The 22,309-nt window shown below is 46.3% G+C and overlaps 1 protein-coding gene across 1 annotated transcript; it reads right to left on the reverse strand.

Annotated features, from left to right (window-relative positions):
- Positions 1 to 235: 235 nt before the first annotated feature.
- Positions 236 to 20,515, reverse strand: DISC1 (DISC1 scaffold protein). Its single transcript, XM_076071055.1, has 13 exons — positions 20,230 to 20,515; positions 14,637 to 15,850; positions 11,271 to 11,340; positions 10,344 to 10,482; positions 9,581 to 9,644; positions 8,375 to 8,595; positions 8,213 to 8,267; positions 7,807 to 7,909; positions 7,451 to 7,666; positions 6,326 to 6,386; positions 4,994 to 5,255; positions 4,165 to 4,322; positions 236 to 3,660 (listed from the first exon to the last, which is right to left on the reverse strand). The coding sequence occupies exons 2-13, from the start codon at positions 15,786 to 15,788 to the stop codon at positions 3,543 to 3,545; spliced, it is 2,619 nt and encodes an 872-aa protein (XP_075927170.1). The 5' UTR covers positions 15,789 to 15,850; positions 20,230 to 20,515; the 3' UTR covers positions 236 to 3,542.
- Between the last annotated feature and the right edge of the window lie 1,794 nt (positions 20,516 to 22,309).

Here is a 22,309-nt window from a genome sequence, read left to right on the forward strand (position 1 = left end):
AACACTCAACAATGTAAATGGCCAAACATACCAATGACCAGGGCCCTTCTGAATAAGTCCCGAGACTCAGCGAGGCAGGCTTTCCGGGGAAAATAATCGCCAAAAATTGTCATTACTATTCAGTTAAAGTTATTAAAGTTTTTTCCTCCAAAACCTTTCCCAACTCCTCAACCTGGATCATTACAGGCACGAACCACCACCATGCATGGTGAATACAGGACAGTGATTATAAGAGTACATTATTTAGAGACCTACGCATTTAATATATTGTCACAATGCACATAAGTATTACAAAACATTGAGTGGTTTCATTTTTGAGTTGTAAAAAAAGTACAAGTACAGTAATGCAACAAACACAGTAAAGTACAGTTAGTAAAAATGTTTTTCGGAATAAAATTATCGTTAAAACAGTGCTTAATGTTATAGCTCGTTACGCTTGAGGCAGATTGTCACAAGTAATACTAATTAAATGTTTGCAAAAATAAGGTCTGCACTGTTAATTTATCGAGTGTTGCTATTACGTCGTTCAGGGATGAATACAATATTGTAATTATTCAGGGAATACATGCTACCAATAACATACGCGACTTCTCAATGCCATGCGTTTTCTTTTGTACCGCAATGAGCACACCACAATTTAACTCAATAGGTTTACGCACGCGTTAGGTGACTCGGGGGGGGGGGGGGGGGGGTTAAGCACTGAGCCAGCCCCAGGAAAATCCTCGGTTTTAATCAGAGGTCGCCACCCGTGATTAAACCGTGTTTCTCAAGTGTCGTGAACCGATAGTCTCAGCCCCGTTACCATTGACGGCACAATAAATAAAAACATTCACATTAAATGTTTTTTTTTCTCAATGTGGCTCAATTGTGGCTTTGCAAATTGCGAAATAATTTATTGACAAGTGTGCTGACTATAATATGTGAACGATAAGGTCACATGAAGGGATTTCAGAAGTAGGTCTGTGATGTCTATCACCTTCCGTGCGTGGGCTGTTCTCTGACATGGTTATTGATGCGCTGCTGTGACAGTTCAGAATGGACACTTTGTCTTGCATCACAACGCCAGTAGCACAAGTGGAATAACATTCGGAAAAATACCAAAAAGTTGTATGCGCTTGTAGCATTGGCCTCTAGAATGGAGACGTTGGCTCGGCCAAACCTTTATCGCAGCGAGTTACAGAGTGTAAACTTATTAAATAAAGTGAATTTGGCTTTATATACAGAAAAAATATGCTCGAAAATAACTGCAATTTATCCGAACGAATATCTGCAACAGAGTTAGTATTACTTTACATGGAAATATTGCAAAATTACCTGAACGTTTTCACATTCAATTGCTATTACTATCATTTATTCTCAAATAGTATCCTACCAATATAATAAAAACGACAAACGTTCACGTGCCTTTTATGCACATATAAAATGTAATACAAAATACCTATTCATGTGCATTAATCTCAAGCAGCTATAAAGTTTGTTTCATTGCAGATGAAAGGGCTATTCTAGTCCATTTTGCAGTACATACCAATCCTGCAAAGTATATGCAAATGTAGTGGGAGCCCTATCTTTCTCCTTAGCTGCCCCCAATCTCTGAAACTCCCTTCCCCCAGCTATCCGTGCTGTTCACTTCCTGTCCCCATTCATGACAAGGCTCAAGACCTTTCACTTCTCCTCTGCCTATGACTAACGGTCTCCGTTTTCTTAACAAAATAAGCTTCCTTTACCCAGTAATCCCAGGTTCCACACTTTTCTACAGTGTCTCGAGATGCGGTTGCATTTGGTTTGCTATATAAATACAATTTTTACCCACAAATTATAATCTTAATACTGTAATTGCACAGTGGGCAAGGCTTCTCAAGTATCCCCGACTGGAATGCAGCCAACTAATCAATCATTACACGGCCTTATCCTTTGTGATAAAGCAATTGGTCCAACGTTAATACCGTTTGCGTTAACCGCAATTACAATGGAACAATGACGGCTGAAGTCTAATATCCAGTGCACTGATAAAAAAAAACATTCAGGATATGTATCTCGGAGGTGGTGTGGTACAGCAGTCCGAGTGCAGAGCTCCAGCCACAACTAACGTCAGCGGTGATATCTGAAACGGTCATCCTTGTACCAACCCGCACCGATCAGCTTGGTGAAGTATGGGAAAACACCTCAGGAACCAACAGTGTGGGGAGGCCTTCGTCCAGCACAGGATTGTTATGTACGTTGAACCTCTTTCCCACTGTGCATAGCCAATCGTGCTATTCGGAGGTGCGGATTGACAAAGGGCAGTAAATAAAAACATTATCCTGATGTGCACGAATATACATTGCCCACGGGTGATACTAATCATTGCAAAAATAACTGAAAAGTGAAATCATCACATAATTCAAGAGTGTCCCCCATGCTCAAAGCAGCATTGGGCAGTGCTCATCTCCACTCCAGTCAGTCATAGAAATAAAAAAAAATGTGTGTGACGGGGGACCGTCATTTCATGAGACAACGGTGGACAGTCTGACCGTGTTATAAAAAAAATGTAACAACCCATGATATATGCCACGTCGAATATGGTATTTAAACCGTACAATAACCAGCATATCGCTACACTATGTAGCAATGGGCCCCATAGCCCGCACAAACAGGCAAGTGCCCTTTTTGAGAAAAGTATTAAAAAACACAAGGACACTTCAGGTGATATTATTGAGATTACAGCATGGTATACCAAGCTCCAGTTTTTGAAACCCACGAATGTCCGCCTTTCCGCGTTTGCCGGTTCTCTGTGAATATGTTGCCGAGGTGTTTTTATCTGTGTGTGCAGATGATTGGCCATGGACTATACAGTTAACGTGGGCTTGTAGATTGTGTGTTAACATTGGCACTGGAAGACAAAGGCGGCCGAGCGGTGTGCTACCACAGAGAGAAAACTGGTAAACGTGGAAATGTGTTACGTTTTGCGTCGGCTGTTCTGGTCAGGAGTTCTGGAGTTTCGTCAAAAGTCAAGAAACATTTGTATGTACTGTAAATTATAGAAGACAGTTAAATTGCGTGCACAATGAGATTGGACACACATCTCGATCAGTTTCACAGAGGATGCTTAAACATTCCTGAACGTGTCCACATTGATCTTAACACACTCAGCTCGTATTCTCAATAAAATAACTATATAGCATAGCTTCATTGGTATGAAGAAGGGCTATTGACGTAACATGTTATCCTGTCATGTATTTTTTCACCTTTGGAGCAGTATTAATGACGATTGTGTTGAGTTTTTGTTTAGTGTGCGGCTACACCACAGCTGACGAAGTATCATAAATTGTTTATATCTTGATATGAAGCTTTCGTGACTGCAGGAATCCATACTCTTTGGTTATTTCGTGACTTTACCGAAAGAACCAAATAGTATGTTGTTTGTATACTACTGAATATGGTTCCAAAATCGCTCTGGTGCATGACTGTGTCCATCCAGAATACATTTGGCATAGGTTTAGCATTCCTGATCAGTTGTATTTGTATGTTGCCGTTCCCAGGATGAATTATACACTCTGTCCTGCTCACTCCCAATCTGTCCACTCTTCCTGCTCCGCTTCATCCTCTGGTTCCTCCTCCTCCAGTAGACTCAGCATGCTCTGGAGGGTCCCCTTCACCTCTGTTATCTCCTCCTGCAAGCGTTGTGAGGGCACTGTCAAGAAGAACTGCAGTAGCAATCGATAGGATACAGGTGACCAAGAGACTAGCGATTAGTTTTTAATGATATATCTTTAGATACCATATTTCAGGATTTTTAGGCACAAATTCGGATTTTAATTCACATTTTTGGGATTCATATGTACGTATTACATTTTCATAAATGTAATCATGTTAGTAATTATATATGAAGTATTGATTTTTAATTGTGAGCAAAGATTCATCAGTAAAAGTTTTAATGGAACCATTTTAATATTTTAATAATGATAATCAGAATCTTTATTTAGGGTGGAGAAATCCAATGAGCTATGAAGCTCTTTTTCACAGATGTTCAGTATGAGCAGGTCATTATAAAGTTACGTCATATCCTTAAAATTACATCATGTAACGACAATTTTCTGTGGGAAAAGCACGGAAAAGACACCATAAAAGTGACGGCACGTTCCATTTCTGTAGTATCTGTATTGAAGCAGCCACGCAAGTAGGATATGAGCCAGCCTCTGATCCCTTGTGTCCAATGCATGCTGCAGTTGCTCCTCCAGGCATAAAAGCCGATTGCTGATGGACTCGCACTGCTCCTGAATGACATCATCGCTTAGCTGCCTTGGCAGGGCATTGGGATGATCGCTGACAACCTCACATGGATTCTGAAAAAAAGCAACACAGTACGTAACTAGAGTACTCGCTGTCATACGTTGCATGACAAGATGACCGAATCCATGCTTTTCAGATAAAATACTATATTTGACATTTTCTCAGGAAAAATGTTGGCAATAAAAGTGATGCATAATTAGCGATAATAACGTTATGTTTCAAGCCATGCAATGAGATGCCAAAACACGGCGTGTGATGTGTGGCGTCGCGAGATGAGGTTACACGTAATGGAGGAATTAGGAAGCGAGGCATGCACATGACATGCGCCATCTCGAGATGAAGTCACATATAATGGTGTGATTAGCAGGGAATGAGGTGGCATGCAAATCCTTTTCGCACCGGTTTTGCATCCAAGTTTTTTGGCACATCTTTGATCAATTTGGCCATTTTTCTTGGGAGTAAGTTTATGATAGCTACACAACATTGACACTAAAGTTTAATTCACATTGGATCACATTCACGAGAGTTAGCATGCCCCCACCATTCTAGACATAGAGACGGACAGAGCTAACACAATAGCGTTTTCAAACTAGGGTTGGAAAGCATGACAAATATAAAGATCCATAGTTTAGTCTGATAAACTGCAGGGTGAAAAGGGATGATTGCTGTTCACAAGCACCTATTGATGTCAGCACCTAAGTGAAAAAGAAACAACCCTACTCACCACTGGGAGGCCATTTTCTGTAAAGCACAAAGTTTCCTTTGCCGTCTCACGGTCGAGCCACACAGACTCAGGCTGGGAGATTTTTTCAGCCGGGACTTCTGTTGCTTCCACTGTCACTTTTGTTCCATCGGCGCCTTCGGCAGTCACGCCACCCTGGCCCAGATCATCTTCCCCATGGCGATCGATTGCCAGACTCTGCAGGATGACGCTGCAGGCCTGGAGATCAGCCTCCCAGACTCGTGTCACAAATGGGTTCTTGCACCTGGTGCGAGAGTCATGGGTTAGGGTCAGGGGCAGTGGCGAAGGTATTGAGTAACTACGCTTTTTATTTTACCAGGTAAGGCCCACAGAGTTATATATCCCTCTTTTTCAGAAGCAACCTGGCCACAAATTATAACTGAACGAAGTGGCTTACCATGTAAAAATGTACAACAGCCAAATACTGTAAACCCATGTTGATTATAAATATGGAGGTAAAAACCGGAGGACCCAGAGAAAAATCCACATGGTCACGGGGAGAACATGCAAACTCCAAATATACAGGTGTCAGGGTCGGGATGGAACCCACAATCTCCTGTATTCCAGGCGAGGTAGTTAACATCTCGCTACCGTGGTGCAGGCAGTGCAACTGAACCGGGGGGGCAAGGTCCGGAGGAACCCAGACACCAGGCTATGAAAATCCGGCGCTGCCAGGGCTGAGGGCACCGGCAGTAATGAGTGATGGTGGCAGATTTTTGGGTCTTAGGAGGGGTGGCAATAGCATATTCTCCAATCGGGTGGATGTGATTGATAGGTCTGTAAAGCAAACCCCATTGATGTGCTGTACTGCTATGCTCCCACGTCTATGATCCATGCCTTCACCAGGCCATACTTCACCAACATGGTGAAGTATGGTCCAAATACCCCATTGAAATATACGGTGCGCAGAAGCCCTCATCTGGCAGTGAATTGCCACGTATGTATTAACATAATTTATGACAGAGTTCAGAGATGGCTTTCTATTTTGATACAATTTAAAATTAAACTGTCGTCTATACGTGTATGTGTGTTCCTGAACTACAATTTTATATGCAGTGAAAATAAACTATGCATATAAATTGATGTGATGCAGTCCAGTATATATATTGGGTAGAGCAGTGGCGTAGTGGTTAGAATACTACACTATGAACCCACTCACATGGGTTTGATTCCTTGCCATGGCCAACATCAGTGCTTAGTGATATCTGAACTGATCCCGGGGGCCCTCCTTCAATGACCGGCACTGACCAGCATGGTGAAGTATAGTCAAACAACAAAGGCCAGACAATTATGTCTGTGATTAGCATCACCTACCTATTCATGAAATCCTGCAGCAGTTTAGAATGTGCCATAGCCTGGTCCCTTAGCTTTTGTTCTGTAGAAAAACAAAAGTAAAAATATTAACAAATGATGACACAAACAAACTTCAAATAGGCTTTGATCATGTCTATTAGCATGGTTGGATACGTACGGTGCGAAAGAAGTTCAACATACATACATGTACATTCAAAAGATTGCCAACGTTTCAATTATAGACATTCAGTAAAAATACATTCCAAAAAGAGTGATAAATAATATGTAACGACACACAACCTTGATTTGCAATTGCGCTGATATTGGAATTGTCATCGGGGAGCTTTTAAAGTTTTCTCTTACACCCGCCGTAAAACATTTGCTTGACTACATCACCAACGGTGACGTCACTGACATCAGCATGATGTCATAGTGATGCCGTCACCATCGATGTGATCATAACATCACTTTATACACTGATGTCATCTTTGTGGCATCACACCAACTGGTGTGAGTCAAAAAAGACCCATACCCGATGTGTGTCACAAAATAAAAACCTGCGAGGTCATTAAGAAGAGTGGTCTAGGGCAGGACGTGCCAGAAGAAAGGATGATGGCTGGTGGTCAAGACTAACAACAGAGGGGCAGCCACCAAAGGAGGTGACATGACCGATAGGACGTCCACCAAGGAGATACAGCGATGCAATCTCGCTCGTGCGCTGGCGCCAGGTATGTTGCTTCATCGTAGGAGTGCGAGAGATGGTAACGGTTTGGAGAGGCCTTCAATCAGCATGTAGGTTTACGATGACTGAAGATGATTATCAAGTAGTGAAACACAGGCAGTCAACATGTATCCAAAGATTATTCAGAACAAACTTTAGCACACCTATAAATTACTCAACAGGGGTTTATATATTGCACATGAGAGTATTCACTATTTTGTGTTTGTGTTTACGCGTGCAGGCATCACCCTTGCTGGTGATTCACGCAATAATCTGAAAACATCAGCTTACGTACAGTTGTTATATGGATCGATGTATTGCAAGAACGTGGGAGATGGCAACAGATAGGAGGGCGGTCTTTATCTAGCAGTTCATGGCTGTTTATGATGATGATGATGCTGGCGATGGCCTGCACTGCGCTGTACCGTGCTGCGCCGTGAGAGTCTCCAGGCCGGCCCGTGCCTCGCGATGCTGCTGCCGAAACCGCTCAAGCTCGTTGTGCGAGGCTCCTCCTGTGGCCCGGGTCCCAGTGGTGCCGCGCGGGCCCCGCAGAGCCTGGAGCCGCCACCTCGCCATGTCCCCTTCCTCTGCCAACCTCCGCCCCTCCTCCACCAGCCGCCTGGCCAATGCAAAGTCCCGCTCTGTCGTGACACCAAGTAACAAAATGCAGAGGACGTGAAAGCGAAATAGTCTGTAAGTTTATTATGATCATTATGTTTGTTTACGCTTCTCTACTTAGAATAATAATCTCGGTTTTACACGTAGTGCACAAGGGAGGTACCAGCGACGGCTGATGCTTTGTTTTCCGTGAGTACTCGAAGCTGCGTCTCAGCATCGCTGATTTTCTGTCCGAGAGCGGCGACTTCCAGCTGACATGCGGCAACCTCAAAAGACAAATACAATGGAAGAGCTAGTTATGTTAGACGAGCTGTGGCTCTAGCTATCACTAAACCACAATTCTTTTCAAGTGCCATCCAGCCATAATCAAAATATACAAATCAATCCTTTTCTTTTACAAGTTTACTGTACATTTTACTGAAAAAATTTGCAGTCAATTCTTTTTGTTAGGATGAGGTCACTGCCCATTAATCTCTTCAACAAGGAAAACAGGGCTCAATTAAAGTAAAATAAAAAGTGAGACAGCCAAGATATAAGCACGCGTACAAATTGTTTGCCTTTAAGTGTACCTTTGTGGATAATTCTTTAACGGACAACGCAAGGGTTTTCTCTTGCTCTCGAAGACTGCAATGAAACAACACACATAGACGTGGCGTGCTTGAAAAGGTCAACCCGAGAGAGAAACCTGTACGGGCCTTCATGAACTCGTTCAAAAAGAAAAAAAGACTCACCGCTCGACTTCTCCCGGGGTGGCTAAGCTGGCGAGCAACCACCTCAGCGAGTCCTCGAGCGTGCCGAGCAGGTCTGGCGTGAGAGGGCTTCCTCGACCACAGCGATCGTCGGCGACGGCGACGGCGACACCGTTGCGGTCTCTCTCGTCGAGAGCCACGCCGACTCGGCGCTCCTCCTCCTCCAGCTCGGACAGGCTTCGTCGAAGCTCCGAGATTCGCTCCTGAATGCGGCAAAACATCGCCGTTAGCACGTGGATAGCGCCGACGCAATGATATACCTTCGTAATCGTAATTTGAACTCATGGCAGAAAGATAAATTAACAAAAAAAACAACAGACAATTATGGCTTTCGGACAACTTTGTACAGTACACGCATTTTAGCGTTATCTAATAAAACAATGCGCAGATAAACCGAGTATTGAGTATGAAAAGGTCCTTGCTGTGACAGAAGTGACTGAATGCACTGCCATTAAAAACAATGTTGCCATCCATAATAAAGGTTTTTTGGATTAGATTGCGTAAAATATAAATGTGTCGTTAAACCCGCCACGTAAACAGAACATGCCAATTTGTTACTCGTACAGCTCACCAGCGTGTTGGAGAACAAAGCCACAACATTTACAATCTGAGTACGACGTTTAGTCAGTAATTACAACTAGCTTCATCAGGCGACAGCCAGATTTGTGGAGAAATCCTCCTGTTTCGTTCCTTAAATAGAGGGGTAGATGTGATGAAATTACTTTGTGAGCCCTTCTTGAGCGAATCGGGCGGGGATTAATAATTGCTTTTAAATGACAATGAGTATACATTGCCGGTTGGGTTATTTATATGCTAATCAATGTATATTATGTATGTGCATCATGTAAGTCCATTGTTCTTGTACCTTCTGCCGACTGTGTGCACTAAAATAGGCAGTACCTGTTATTGTCTGTTCAAAGGTAATTCCCATGCAAGTCTGGTGAGCTGTAGAGGCATGCATTTTAACAATGTATTATTTTATGATTCTCTTCCAAGCAGCACTAAGTCTGTTGCTGTCCGAACGGTTAAAGTGTTGCCATGTCAAATGTATCCCTTCTTGTGCCCAATTAGCGTGGCTGAGATGCAGTGACAGATGAAAATAGTTTCCATAGGGTAGGCCTCTTGTGGCCAATGGGCCATCTGAAATTCAGTTCCGTGACCATATCCGGTCCACAGGACATAGGGTACCTGTAACGCTTTCTTTTTCTGCTGAATCTTAAAACATGGGTCCCTCCAAAGTTCATCTTGACTCCTGTTGGGAATTTCACAAAATGAGCACACATCACAAATAAAATTCCCAAAAATTATAAAGGAATTAGTCAAGCATGCCAACCGGGACTGTTGGGAAAATTAGTCTTGAGACTGTCGGGAGATGAGTAATGAATGGGAATTAAAATGTTTGTGCTATGAAACAAACATGCTATATTTGTCTAATTATGCTTTTTTGACGATAATTATTTCGGCAATACAGTACTACATGTTCTGGAAATCATTTAATTGGAGCTTTGGAAAACCCATATAAAACTAAACTATTTTTATGATACCAGGAAAGGCCCACTGAGCTATATAGCTCTTATTTCAGAAGCGACCTGGCGACAAATGATAACTCAATGAAGTGGATTATCATGTGGACATTTATAGCAGCTAAATACTCTAAAACAACGTTTCTATATGTAGGGAGAAAAACCGGAGTAGCCAAAGAAAAATCTACGCGGCCATGGGGAGAACATGCAAACTCTTCATATACAGGCGTGAGGGTCGGGATGGAACCCAAGACCCGCATCTCGCCGCCGTTAGCGCCTTTTAAAAACAAATATAATTGGAGCCCTCATTTTTACAATGAATAAGGGTGACTGATGTTGAATTCTGGACTGGAATAAGCACTTAGAATTTGGATTTGGGACTTCGAGCCATACCCTAGACGTACAGGCCCCGCGACGAAGCCACTCACTTGCCGGCAGATACGCAGGACGCGCTGAATACGACGGAACGCAGTGCTGCCGCCAATTCCACATTCCCAGACGGGATTTGGAAACTCAGCAGGGCCAATTGAGCTTGGGTCTCCTCCAGCCGCTTGCTCACCTGCTCTGCTGTGTGGCACAAACGCTCCATAAATTATTACCCCATAAATTTACCATTATTTTTAAATGTATTCACTGAAACTGTAGTTCTTATTTAAACATTACTGCTTCATATTCTTGGTTCTTTCGATAAAGTCACGTAAAAGGGAAACAATAAAATAACAAAAATATAAAACAAAATTTTCATTATTTTTGTATTATTTTATTGTTTCCCTTCTACGTGACTTTACCGAAAGAACAAAGAATATGAATCCCTGCAGTTACGAAAGCTTTGAATCAAAATTACTGCTTCAGTTTTTTTTTATTATTGCTTATTGTATTTTTTTAAAATAATTCCATAGATGTTTCTATAATGCTTAATATTTCAAATATGTTATATTCATTTCATTTCTTATCAGATCCACAGTGTTGCTTTTGTGATCCAGGCCTCGCTTGAGACCCGGGTCTCAAATCAATACAAGTTAGGAAGAATCACGCATACGCATGGGATATGTAACTGTTTTCAGAGTGGAAGTCAATGGGCAGCTGTAATTGTTCTGCTCTGGCTTGTGTCTCCAAGATTCCAGCAAATCTCAAAGTATTTGGCCACCTTTACACTGGGTAAGTCCGAACATAGCAACGCAACTTATACTACAGTTTGGTCCATATTGGACAATCTTTACGAGAGTTTTATTGTGACCCGCTCTCTAATTCAGGACTTCAGGACTGAGCTAATGCATAAATGCATTCAACCTTAGCTAGGAAATAAGGAAAAACATGAACTGGAAATGTGGGAAGTGGTGAGCATCACGGGTTACCTGCTTCAAAGTCGTCCTGTCCAGCAGCCACCATCTGCTGTCGTTTGAGTTCACGCACGCGCATGATCAGCTGGGACGAAAGAAACAAACGTCTCTTGATTAAGACGTGAACGAATACGTACAATGCCGACAACATTGCATGGCCACCACGGACAACGGGCCTGCCTCACAGCAGCTCGGATGAAATGAAGCGTAGGCGCAGAAAAAGCAACGTCTTATCCGCCAAATTGCATTTGATGTATTTTGGCATCGGCAGAGAGCATTGTACAACCGTGCAAGTTGTTCACGTTTGTGCTATATATCTTTATAATTATATAGCGTCAAGAACAAGCAACACCCGCACCAGCTATCAGCGCTATATATCTGAGTAGAGAAAGTGAGCCGCTCATTTCTGTTCCTGAAGAAGAGCATGGAGCGAATCATTCGGACATAATGCCAAACAATACACGGTACATAACACATCGGAAAGCCAAAGCACATTGTCCACAGCCAAGGGTGGGGAATCTGCAAATGCATCTTAGCCATACTGCTCGAGCACTAGAGGGGAATATTCTCAACGGGTTAACACTGAGTTAACACGTCTTATCCGCCAAATTGCATTTGATGTATTTTGGCATCGGCAGAGAGCATTGTACAACCGTGCAAGTTGTTCACGTTTGTGCTATATATCTTTATAATTATATAGCGTCAAGAACAAGCAACACCCGCACCAGCTATCAGCGCTATATATCTGAGTAGAGAAAGTGAGCCGCTCATTTCTGTTCCTGAAGAAGAGCATGGAGCGAATCATTCGGACATAATGCCAAACAATACACGGTACATAACACATCGGAAAGCCAAAGCACATTGTCCACAGCCAAGGGTGGGGAATCTGCAAATGCATCTTAGCCATACTGCTCGAGCACTAGAGGGGAATATTCTCAACGGGTTAACACTGAGTTTCTAATTAGCACGCTCGGTTACTTCCGTCACTGCAAGGGATCGAGGTCTGTGTTAATGTGTGGCCCGCCAAAGGTATTTGAAAGTCCTATTCGGACCTCAGTAAGGAAAATGTTCTCTAATCTTGGTGTATAGTGTTATACATGATACTAAGTGCATGTGTAAGGTTAAATAAGTGTTTGAGTTTAGGTAAGTGCGCTCTGCCATGTGCGTTACAAACTGCATTTTATTCTTTGCCATGCACAACACCAGTGGTAATTACTTCTCTACCTAGCCTTGGCCTTCCCCAGGTCAGCTCAGGCTAAACAATTTTGCACCTTTAGCTGTGTGTCTACATCAACACTCAGGAGGCTAAGGAAACTGTAACGTAGGCCGCAGCACTGCATTAAGTACCGCTCATATTCCGTGACAGTAAAGTTAGAAATGCACTTGCCCCGACAGTTTGTATGATTAAATCGGAAATCGCTGTTCCTTTTTGTGCGTTTGATGTTACAGCCAGACTTTTATGTCGCATAAGCGACTTTCTGGGAACTGAGGTTTAGGCAAATATGTCAATAGGACAGATATGGGAATATCTATTTTTTTTTAAATGTCAGTTACACCATGCACTAACACTGCACTGGGTGTGGGGCAGTTAATAGGTCAGAGCAGATATGTGATGACTGGATATGCGTTGTTGCACATGTTTATTGATTTCAAAACAACGTGATATCTTAAGAATCCAGTATGATCTAGTGCTCCCAGTACAAACCAGGTTAATTTCATTCAGCCCCGAGGAAGCATCTAATAAAAAAATGATAAACAGTCGTAATCTAGCATGCATGATTGCACGTTACACGTTTGAAATCGCTAGTTTAAAATGACTGCCATCTCAAAACACATCAACCCCTTTGTCTAAACTCTTACATCCCCCATCGCACTCATCATAGGCCATCGGGTACCCAAAGACAACACGCTGCATTATTTATCACCATCGACGGATTTTGGACGAGCGGATTCAACTGTGCAGGCCTCGTGCGCTATAAGTAGCGCCGCTTAAGTAACGCAATCGATTGCGGTTGCACTAACCGTCCTTCTGTCATGGAATAGGATTTCCTTTTTGTAAGCGATGCACGCTACAATCACACAACTCGTGAAGCTTTTGGGCCTACGCTGGGGCGAGTCTGCCAATGCCCCCTAATTGCCCACCTGCCCCTCTGGTGTCTATTGCGTCGAACGGTCGTGGGACAGCATCTGCCCGGTGGTTTATCGCAACGTTCGTTCGCATGCGGCTGCAAAAAATGATGAAGCTCCCCCGCTCTAACCTAAAGTGAGTTCTTTAATGATAAGCAATTTGTACCATAAAACTAAATATCCGTAAAAGAGTTTAACTGAAATGCACTACCCATTGACAATCCACTGATGTGAGGTGCGCTTCTGCGGACGTCTGTAACGCTCTTCCTTCCAATATTAGGAAGTCACTTGAGATATACAATTTAAGTCTAGACTGAAAACTAATTTCTTCAGAACAGCTTTTTTGTGCGAAGATGCCCTTCCCCGCACCTCCGATTAGCACAGTTGGCTACGTACGGTGCGAAAGAAAACTCAACATACATACACTGCTGGGTTAAGTCCTCCCCATGTCGTGTCAATCATGGGGGGTTGTTGGGACCATAATTGACCGTGCTGGTCAGTGCAGGGGGGCACAGGGCCGGTTTAGTTATTGTTCGCCGAGAGGCTAGCCTCGGCTGCGAATCGAACAATAGCAGCTCGCACATCAACACAGATAAGAGGAATTTCCTATGGATTTATTTTTGTAATATCTGGCCAGGTACCACTGTGGAAGAGCGGCAACTGCTCACAATCATAATATTAGAAAGTTTAAATCCTGATTGGGGGATCCACTCAGAACTGTGACCCGTACAGGGTTCATCAAATTTGTACGGTACCATTTTGTGGGAAGTCAACTGTGCCTGTAATATTGAGATAATTGCTCGCGCCACAGGAATGTGGAATTTCAAACACTACCGCTGACTCCACACTGGACATGAGCACCGCCGAACGTTTTTGTAATGGGGAGACTCTGTGTTCACGTGTAGGGTGTGTGCACATGTACATGGACGGCCCGCTTGTCCCACTACATCTGGATGAGGGCCTCCTTATTCTGTGCGGGTTGTGGGGGTTGGTGAAGGTAATGGACGTTGGATCATGGCAAAGTACAGTACAACAATGGATATTGCTGCACTGCACTCTGCTGACGACGCAGCCCCGTAGGATCCTATAGCACCTGTTGTAAGTATGGTAGTCATCCAACGAAGCACAATCCAAGTCTACTTAGCGTCTCAGATCTTACTAGATTAGGTGCACTGCGGGTGATATAATCACTTATAAGGTACATATATTTGTAAAAAGTGTGGATGCTCAGAGGAATGGGTGCTGTTGTTACACCTGTAGGCGACTGCTATTAGTCTCTGCACACTGCCGCAGGACGTGCTTGTGGGTTTCCAAGAGAAGTTCCCAGCGTGATGCTGGCTCATCCGACGATGGTGACGACGACGATGGAGACGACGGCGCGGTGAGGGAGCCGGCGTCCGAGGAACCCGCCGAACCGAGCCCCGTGTCCGTGTCTCGCCGTCCACACGGCACGCCGTCCGGCTCGCTCTCGGACGCGCCGCCGTCGGACAAAACGCTGGAGACGTCACACGAGGACGCGGACGAGACGCTGTGGCTGCGGTGCGGCGTGCTGCGGCAAGACGGCTCCGACCCGCCTGTGCATCGCCCCTCCGTGCGACGTGGTGGCCGATCGCCTGCCACGGGGCCGAAAATGGCGCCCTTCCCCGCGATCAGGTCACCTCTGCCAGTTGCAGGCTGCGGTACCCTCAGCGATTCTCTGATGAAACTAAAGCTGGACACGAAAGTATCGTCCGGTTCCGATGGATCGGCCGTCGCCTGACCCACCACGGCATCAACCGACGCATTGTTTGTAGGGCCAGAACGTTGCACCCGCGGGCACTGGGTTGTAGCACCGATTGCTTTGGTGAGAACGACTGAAGGCAGTTTTGTTTTGGAGTCTGCCAACAAGCTCCTGCTCGTTTCACCAGCAGCGCTCGCGTTGGCCCAGGGAAAATGCACGCTGCTTTTGTGATTGTTGTTGTCGTCGTTGCAACGGCTCTCTCCCGGATTCGTGCCAAGTTGGGCCGTCACGCGACCGTTGGAAGTCCACACGCACGGCTCACGGTTGCGCTGGCGGCTGGGGGCGTTCGCGACGGGCCCCCGAAGCGGGTTCCGCTGCTCGCGGCTCTCGCCGCGGACGGGAACCGAAACTTCGGAACGGCGCCCGTGCGGGCCGGCGCCGGCGCTGGCGCAGGGGGAACGGCAGCCGCAGCGCGGTGCCGGGGGAGGCGAAGACGAAGAGGACAATGAAGACCACGACGACAGCGAGGAGGACGTGGAGGCGCAGGAGACGGAGCGCACGAATTTGTCGCGTCGAGCGTGGTTCGTGTACGACGACTCTTTGGACGCTGGGGAAGGTTGAGGCGGAGGTGCTGCACCCGAGCCGCACTCCAACAGCGGTTCCATCGCCGAACGTCCGCGGTGCATCTCGGAGCAGGAAGCGACCTCCGCCCAGCGCTCAGGAAACCCGGTGTTTTCTGCGCACCTCCCTGCGACAACGACATGTGTGTTTTCACGAGGCATGTAAAAATTCCCCACCCCCAAGTGATTTGATGAATCCTCGCGATCGTCATTAGATTTAGGAATTAACACGTAGGCTTTCACCGTGGCTTTTTTGCTACGGTGTAATGGTCAGCACACTGGATTGAGGTCGCCGGTTCAATCTCCTGGTGCAGCAGGTGAAACAATGGTGCAGGTTTCTTAAATTCCCCTCCCTCTCCCCCTGCCTGTGTCCACCCAAAAGTATAAATGGGTTGACCACAATTAGTTGATCGGTAGGTGGTATGTGCTGGGGTAAATTGTGGATACTCCAACCTCCCGCCATGCCAGTGTGCGAGAGTTGGGACAGGTACCCTTTACAGAGGCTCTCTTAACACTCCCTTTCGTGGAAGCCCTGGGGTGGGTGGCGAGATGTTAACTCCCTTGCTTGGTATGCAAGGAGGTCGTGGGTTAAATCCCGAACTTGACGCCTGTAAATTTCGTGTTAAAGCTTTCGTGACTGCAGGGATTCATATTCTTGGTTCTTTCGGTAAAGTCACGCAGAAGTGAAATAATACAAATAAAACAATAAAATTCTCACGACGATTCGATTGCAACACAAGCAATCATCATCAGGTGTGAAAACCATAGCAATAATTTTTTTGAAAAAAGTGGCGGTGTGGTTTTCACACATGATGATGATTGCTTGTGTTGCAATATAAACGTCGTGAGAATTTAATTGTTTTATTTTATTATTTCCCTTCTACGTGACTTTACCGAAAGAACCAAGAATTTGACGCCTGTATATTTGGAGTTTGCATGTTTTTCCCCTGGTCGCATGGATTTTTCTCCGGGTCCTCTGTTTTTTTCCCTCCACATTTAGAAGCACGTGTTCAGGGTATTTGGAGCCTTATAGCTCAGTGGGCCTTACCTGGTCAACTAAATAAAAATAATAGTTAAAAGGATGAGCAACAAATTGCATTGCTTTATATTTACCTCTTTAATTTTACTTTGTACTTGAACAACCCACGTTCGTTCGTCCCCGTTTGTTTAGTGACACATTGCCATGAGCAGTGATACTTGCCCTGAACGTGTGTTATTGTTTAAAATTAATGCGGTGCCCTTGATTGTGCACTGAATATCAGTTCATATCACACTGCAGAACTACATTTTTTTTAAGGCGAGTATGAATGTTATACAAAACATGTTTTTATTGCCTGGTTTTGACCATCTCGTTAATGTTTTCTCTCTCCTTTGTAACAATAGTAAATTAACTCAAATCCGATTTGCATAGTTGTAAATAACTAATTATGACATGCCACATTCAACGCGTGTAAAGTCAAGGCAACAATCGATATTAATCGATGATACACATCGCCACATGCTGAGGCCTGACTGCTTAATGGCACTCCGTTGCACGTCACTGGCCACATTCATGAACACGAGGACAAGGCAGTTAACGTGACTCAATAATGCATTTAATAATAATTTCTAAATGCATTGAAGTTATTCTATTAGGTAATTCTGACACGTGATAGCGCACACCTCTTAATCGAGCATTTCTGAGTCAAGGATGGATGGTCATGGATATTTGTGACCTCTCAAACTCGCTGGATTACACGTCGTGGCAGTACAGCAAGTGGCTTTGCAAACTTATCCCTATGGTCTGTTGAGTGGTATAACCTCATATTTGGGTTTTCTCCGCTGTCTCAGGATTCTCTCGTATGAAGAGCATTAAAAAAAACAAATTTTGGTAAAATATCCCAATGCAACACCTTTAAAGAAATACATCTTGAGACTCCGTGCCTCTCTGAGATGAACAACATCATGAATGTCATTAATATAACAAGTGAAACAAGTCGCAGGATAAATGTTTAAGCGATTTACCCCCACACTGCATTTCCTGCTTCAACGGAACGACCACTTTCCCACAACAACACGCACGCCTGCCCGCATATTTTCAGTAACAAGGCATTGTTTGTTAATGACGGCAGTGGGGTTTAAGTATTTTCAACGGCGCGAGCATTAAGTACTGTATGTATCGACGCTGCTGTGTCATTTCGGTTGAATGGGCTGGCAGAGGGAGCTAATAAGGCAGGGCGAGAGAGAAAGCTCTGTTTAAAAGCTGTGCCCTGAAGTCGAATGGCATTCAGCCCCCCAGTGTCAGCTGCCTAATGTATTATTCAGGCTCCGATTACAAACGGAAAGTAAACCCCATTGTAGTGCACTTTAGTCTAGCCACCCAATAGTACAGTGGACGCTGGATATAAGCACATGTTATATAAAACACAGTTCTGATATAAGCACACAAAATCACAGTTGGACTTTTTCCCAATTGACTGTATTTAATACACAACACGAATATGTGGTACGTGCGTATGCAGTGATCAGACAAACATAACATGCACACTGGGCAATAATATATGGTATATATGTGTGTATAATGTGCAATGAGCACGTTGATAGATGTCCTAGACAATGCACGTACGGTGAACTACACTCGCACCGTAGATAGCTAACCGTGCTAATCGGAGGTGCGGGGGAAGGGCAACACACACTAAAATTGACGGTATATACAATGCAACCATGCTCAATCCACTGCTGGATGAAAGCCTCTCTCCCCAAGCTATCACCACACCTCCCAAAATCCCGTGATGCAATAATACGTCGGAGGAATACACATGTACGCACACATACACATGTACGCACACATACACTGGTGCATAACATACACTGGTCCATAACATACACATGGGCCAGAAAGACAAAGATTCCACACCCGCGTATAGCCTTTTAACATACTCTTGGTACAAGTGTTGTTAGCGAGCACTTATGAAGGCCGGAACGCCACGCGAGTGTGAATGGGTGACCAACACCGACCGCCTTTGTCTCCCCAGTGGCGATGTTTTAACACACCGCACCAGCTACTAATTTGTGGCTGAGTCGACCTAGGGGGGCAGGACCGGTACACATAATCGTCACTTGTGTCGGGCCGTAAGCGGTAATCGAACTCTGGACCGCCGGGTTCGCAGCGCAGTGCGCTAACCGCTGCGCCACCGCTCCCCCCACACAGTGACAACAAAGACAAAGCTCCCCCACCACAGTCCCGTTATAGCCTTAACAGAATTGTTGGGGCAAGTGCTGTTGGCGAGCACCGCTCCCCTACCGCCCAGTGACACGCACGCATCGCGATGTCAGCCGCGCGTGCGAACCGTTAGCCACGCCGTGAAGACGCAACGTCCCATCTCCATCCACCCCATCTACCCCCATCTACATCCACCCCATCTCCATCTACCCCCATCTCCATCCACCCCCATCTCCATCCACCCCCATCCACCCCCATCTCCATCCACCCCATCTCCATCTACCCCCATCTCCATCCACCCCCATCTACATCCACCCCCATCTCCATCCACCCCATCTCCATCTACCCCCATCTCCATCCACCCCATCTCCATCTACCCCCATCTCCATCCACCCCCATCTCCATCCACCCCATCTCCATCCACCCCATCTCCATCCACCCCCATCCACCCCCATCTCCATCCACCCCATCTCCATCTACCCCCATCTCCATCCACCCCCATCTACATCCACCCCCATCTACCCCCATCTCCATCCACCCCATCCACCCCCATCTCCATCCACCCCATCTCCATATACCCCCATCTCCATCCACCCCCATCTCCATCCACCCCCATCTCCATCCACCCCATCTCCATCCACCCCCATCTCCATCCACCCCCATCTCCATCCACCCCCATCTCCATCCACCCCCATCTCCATCCACCCCCATCTACATCCACCCCCATCTACCCCCATCTCCATGCACCCCCATCTCCATCCACCCCATCCACCCCATCTCCATCCACCCCCATCTCCATCCACCCCATCTCCATCCACCCCATCTCCATCCACCCCCATCCACCCCATCTCCATCCACCCCATCTCCATCCACCCCATCTCCATCTACCCCCATCTCCATCCACCCCCATCTCCATCCACCCCCATCTCCATCCACCCCATCTCCATCCACCCCCATCTCCATCCACCCCATCTCCATCTACCCCCATCTCCATCCACCCCCATCTACATCCACCCCATCTCCATCCACCCCCATCTCCATCCACCCCCATCCACCCCATCTCCATCCACCCCCATCTCCATCCACCCCATCTACATCCACCCCCATCTCCATCCACCCCCATCCACCCCATCTCCATCCACCCCATCTCCATCCACCCCATCTCCATCCACCCCATCTCCATCCACCCCCATCTCCATCCACCCCATCTCCATCCACCCCCATCGACCCCATCTCGCCACCACCACAACAACAGCAACAGAAGCAGCAGCACCCCCACGGCATAGCATCGGACACCAAACTCACCTTCCCCGCTACGTGGCCTCGCGTGTGCTGCCAGGCTTTGACTAAACAAAACAAAAAAAAACTAACTTGCAACAGTTAGCTGCTGGACATTGCCAAGTTGTTCCGTCGTTTTCCCCTCGCTCCAGGCTAACGAACAAAGGAATTGTTGCGTCCTTCAAAGCTCCATCATCATCGTCCGCAGCAGCGGCGGCGGCCACTAAAAGGGAGGAGGCTTTCTGAGACTTAAAACTTCGAACCGTTGGTGGGTTGGTGGTTGTGACGCATTCTGACACTCCTATTCACTTAAGTTGTGACCCCCCCATCCCCTCCTCCTCCACCCCCCCAAGGATGTGATGTCATTTGCCCTCAAGTGCCAGGGGCTTACAATAGATTGGGGGGTTCTTCTCTCTCTCTTTCGCTTTTTTCCCACGAATCGCTTGCAGCGTTCCCCCCCACCCCCCCACACACACAATAACCTATGAAGGCCGGCACTGTGGCAGACAAGGGGGCTGGGGGGCTAACACCACGCCCGGCCGCCTTTGTCTCCCCAGTGGCGATGTTTACGCACCAGCACACACACACACAAACGCCAACGCGCACACACACACACACAAACCCCGAGGCTAACAAATTGAGACGAATACGCACAGATCCCTCGTACTAGCTTTTAACAAGAGTGTTGGGGAAAAGTGCTGTTCTCGAACACTTATTAAGTCCGGAGTGGCACACGAGGGTGCGTGGGCATCCAACACCACGCCCGGCCGCCTTCGTCTCCCCATTGCTGACGTTTGCACACAGCGCCAGGAAGGAGCTCGTTTAAGGCTGAGTCGACCTAGGGGGTGGAGGCCCAGGACCGGTTCAGATGATCGTCACCGGTGTTGGTCCCTGAGCGGGAATCGAACTCGGGGGGGGGGGGGGGTGTCGCCGGGTTCGGAGCGCAGCGCGCGAACCGTTACGCGCGTGCACAAAAAAAACATAGACAAAGATCCCCCGTATAGCCTCAACCGACTTGTTTGGCAAGTGCTATTAGCGAGCAGCACCTATGAAGGCCGGCACTGTGGCACACGAGGGGGTCGGGTGGTCAATACCACGCCCGGCCTCCTTTGTCTCCCCCAGTGGCCATGTTTTTACACACCGCACCAGGTACTCGTTTTAGGCTGAGTCGACCTAGTGGAGGCCCAGGACCGGTTCAGATAGATAATCGTCACCGGTGTTGGTCCCTGAGCAGGAATCGAACTCGGGGGGGTCGCCGGGTTCGGAGCGCAGCGCGCGAACCATTTCACGCGTACGTGCGCACGCGCGCACGCACGCGCATGGCAAGTGAATAATGAATAAATTCCATGCGGTGCGGAAACACACGTGCCTACACGCCAACACGTGAACAACGTGGCAATGTGTGCTGCGGTGAGATAACATGTCAAGCTTTGCTGGGGGGTGGGAGGGGGATTAAGATTTGGGGGGGCTCATACACACTGATTCGTTATAATTATCATTCTTGATTTTTGTTCATTACAAATCCATCCCAATTATTATAATCAGTAGAAGCAGCAGAAGCTTCGCTTTTAACATATCATCACCCTCCCCATAATCCATTAATCAATGCTAGATGAATCAGCAAAATCATCATAAGCAAGAACTGATGATTGTCCATCGGGAGTATTTTACGGTTCTTGTAAACTGTCGTCATCGTTATCATGACCCATTTTACAAATATGTATTCAATGTCATCATCATTAACACATTCCTGCGGAGGGAGCTGGTAGGAACGTTGGGTTACTCGGTCAATGGCCAGGGTCAACAACGGCGGCACCACGTGGTGTATTCCGCAAATATGCCCGACTGTGAGGGCGGGCACAAGCCGGCGTGAGTAGGTTAAACGTTGAGTTTTATAAGGGCACCACGGGGTGACCAGCCCTTCCCCTCCCCACCCAGCCCCACCCCCCACCCAGCCCCCAGGGGGAGGTGGGGGGTATTATTGTAATAAAATAATTGATCAGTAATGATTTGATTTGTATGTGTTCCTTACGCGATCTTACCCAAAAACCTTTATTATGATTAATATTGGTCGCGAAAGCCTACGTGTTAAACTAGCCTTTAACGT

The sequence above is a fragment of the Petromyzon marinus genome, chromosome 31 (assembly GCF_048934315.1).
Source record: "Petromyzon marinus isolate PM22_M1 ecotype Great Lakes invasive population chromosome 31, UKy_Petmar_22M1.pri1.0, whole genome shotgun sequence".
NCBI classification, from domain to species: domain Eukaryota; kingdom Metazoa; phylum Chordata; class Hyperoartia; order Petromyzontiformes; family Petromyzontidae; genus Petromyzon; species Petromyzon marinus.

Coding starts and splice junctions, on each gene's coding strand:
- DISC1 (XM_076071055.1), bottom strand. CDS start 15,788: ATGCACCGCGGACGTTCGGCGATGGAACCGCTGTTGGAGTGCGGCTCG. Junction 11,341..14,636: donor CTAATAGCAGTCGCCTACAG/GTGTAACAACAG, acceptor CTTTCGTCCCAG/CTGATCATGCGCGTGCGTGA. Junction 5,256..6,325: donor CTGCAGGATTTCATGAATAG/GTAGGTGATGCT, acceptor CTCTCGCACCAG/GTGCAAGAACCCATTTGTGA.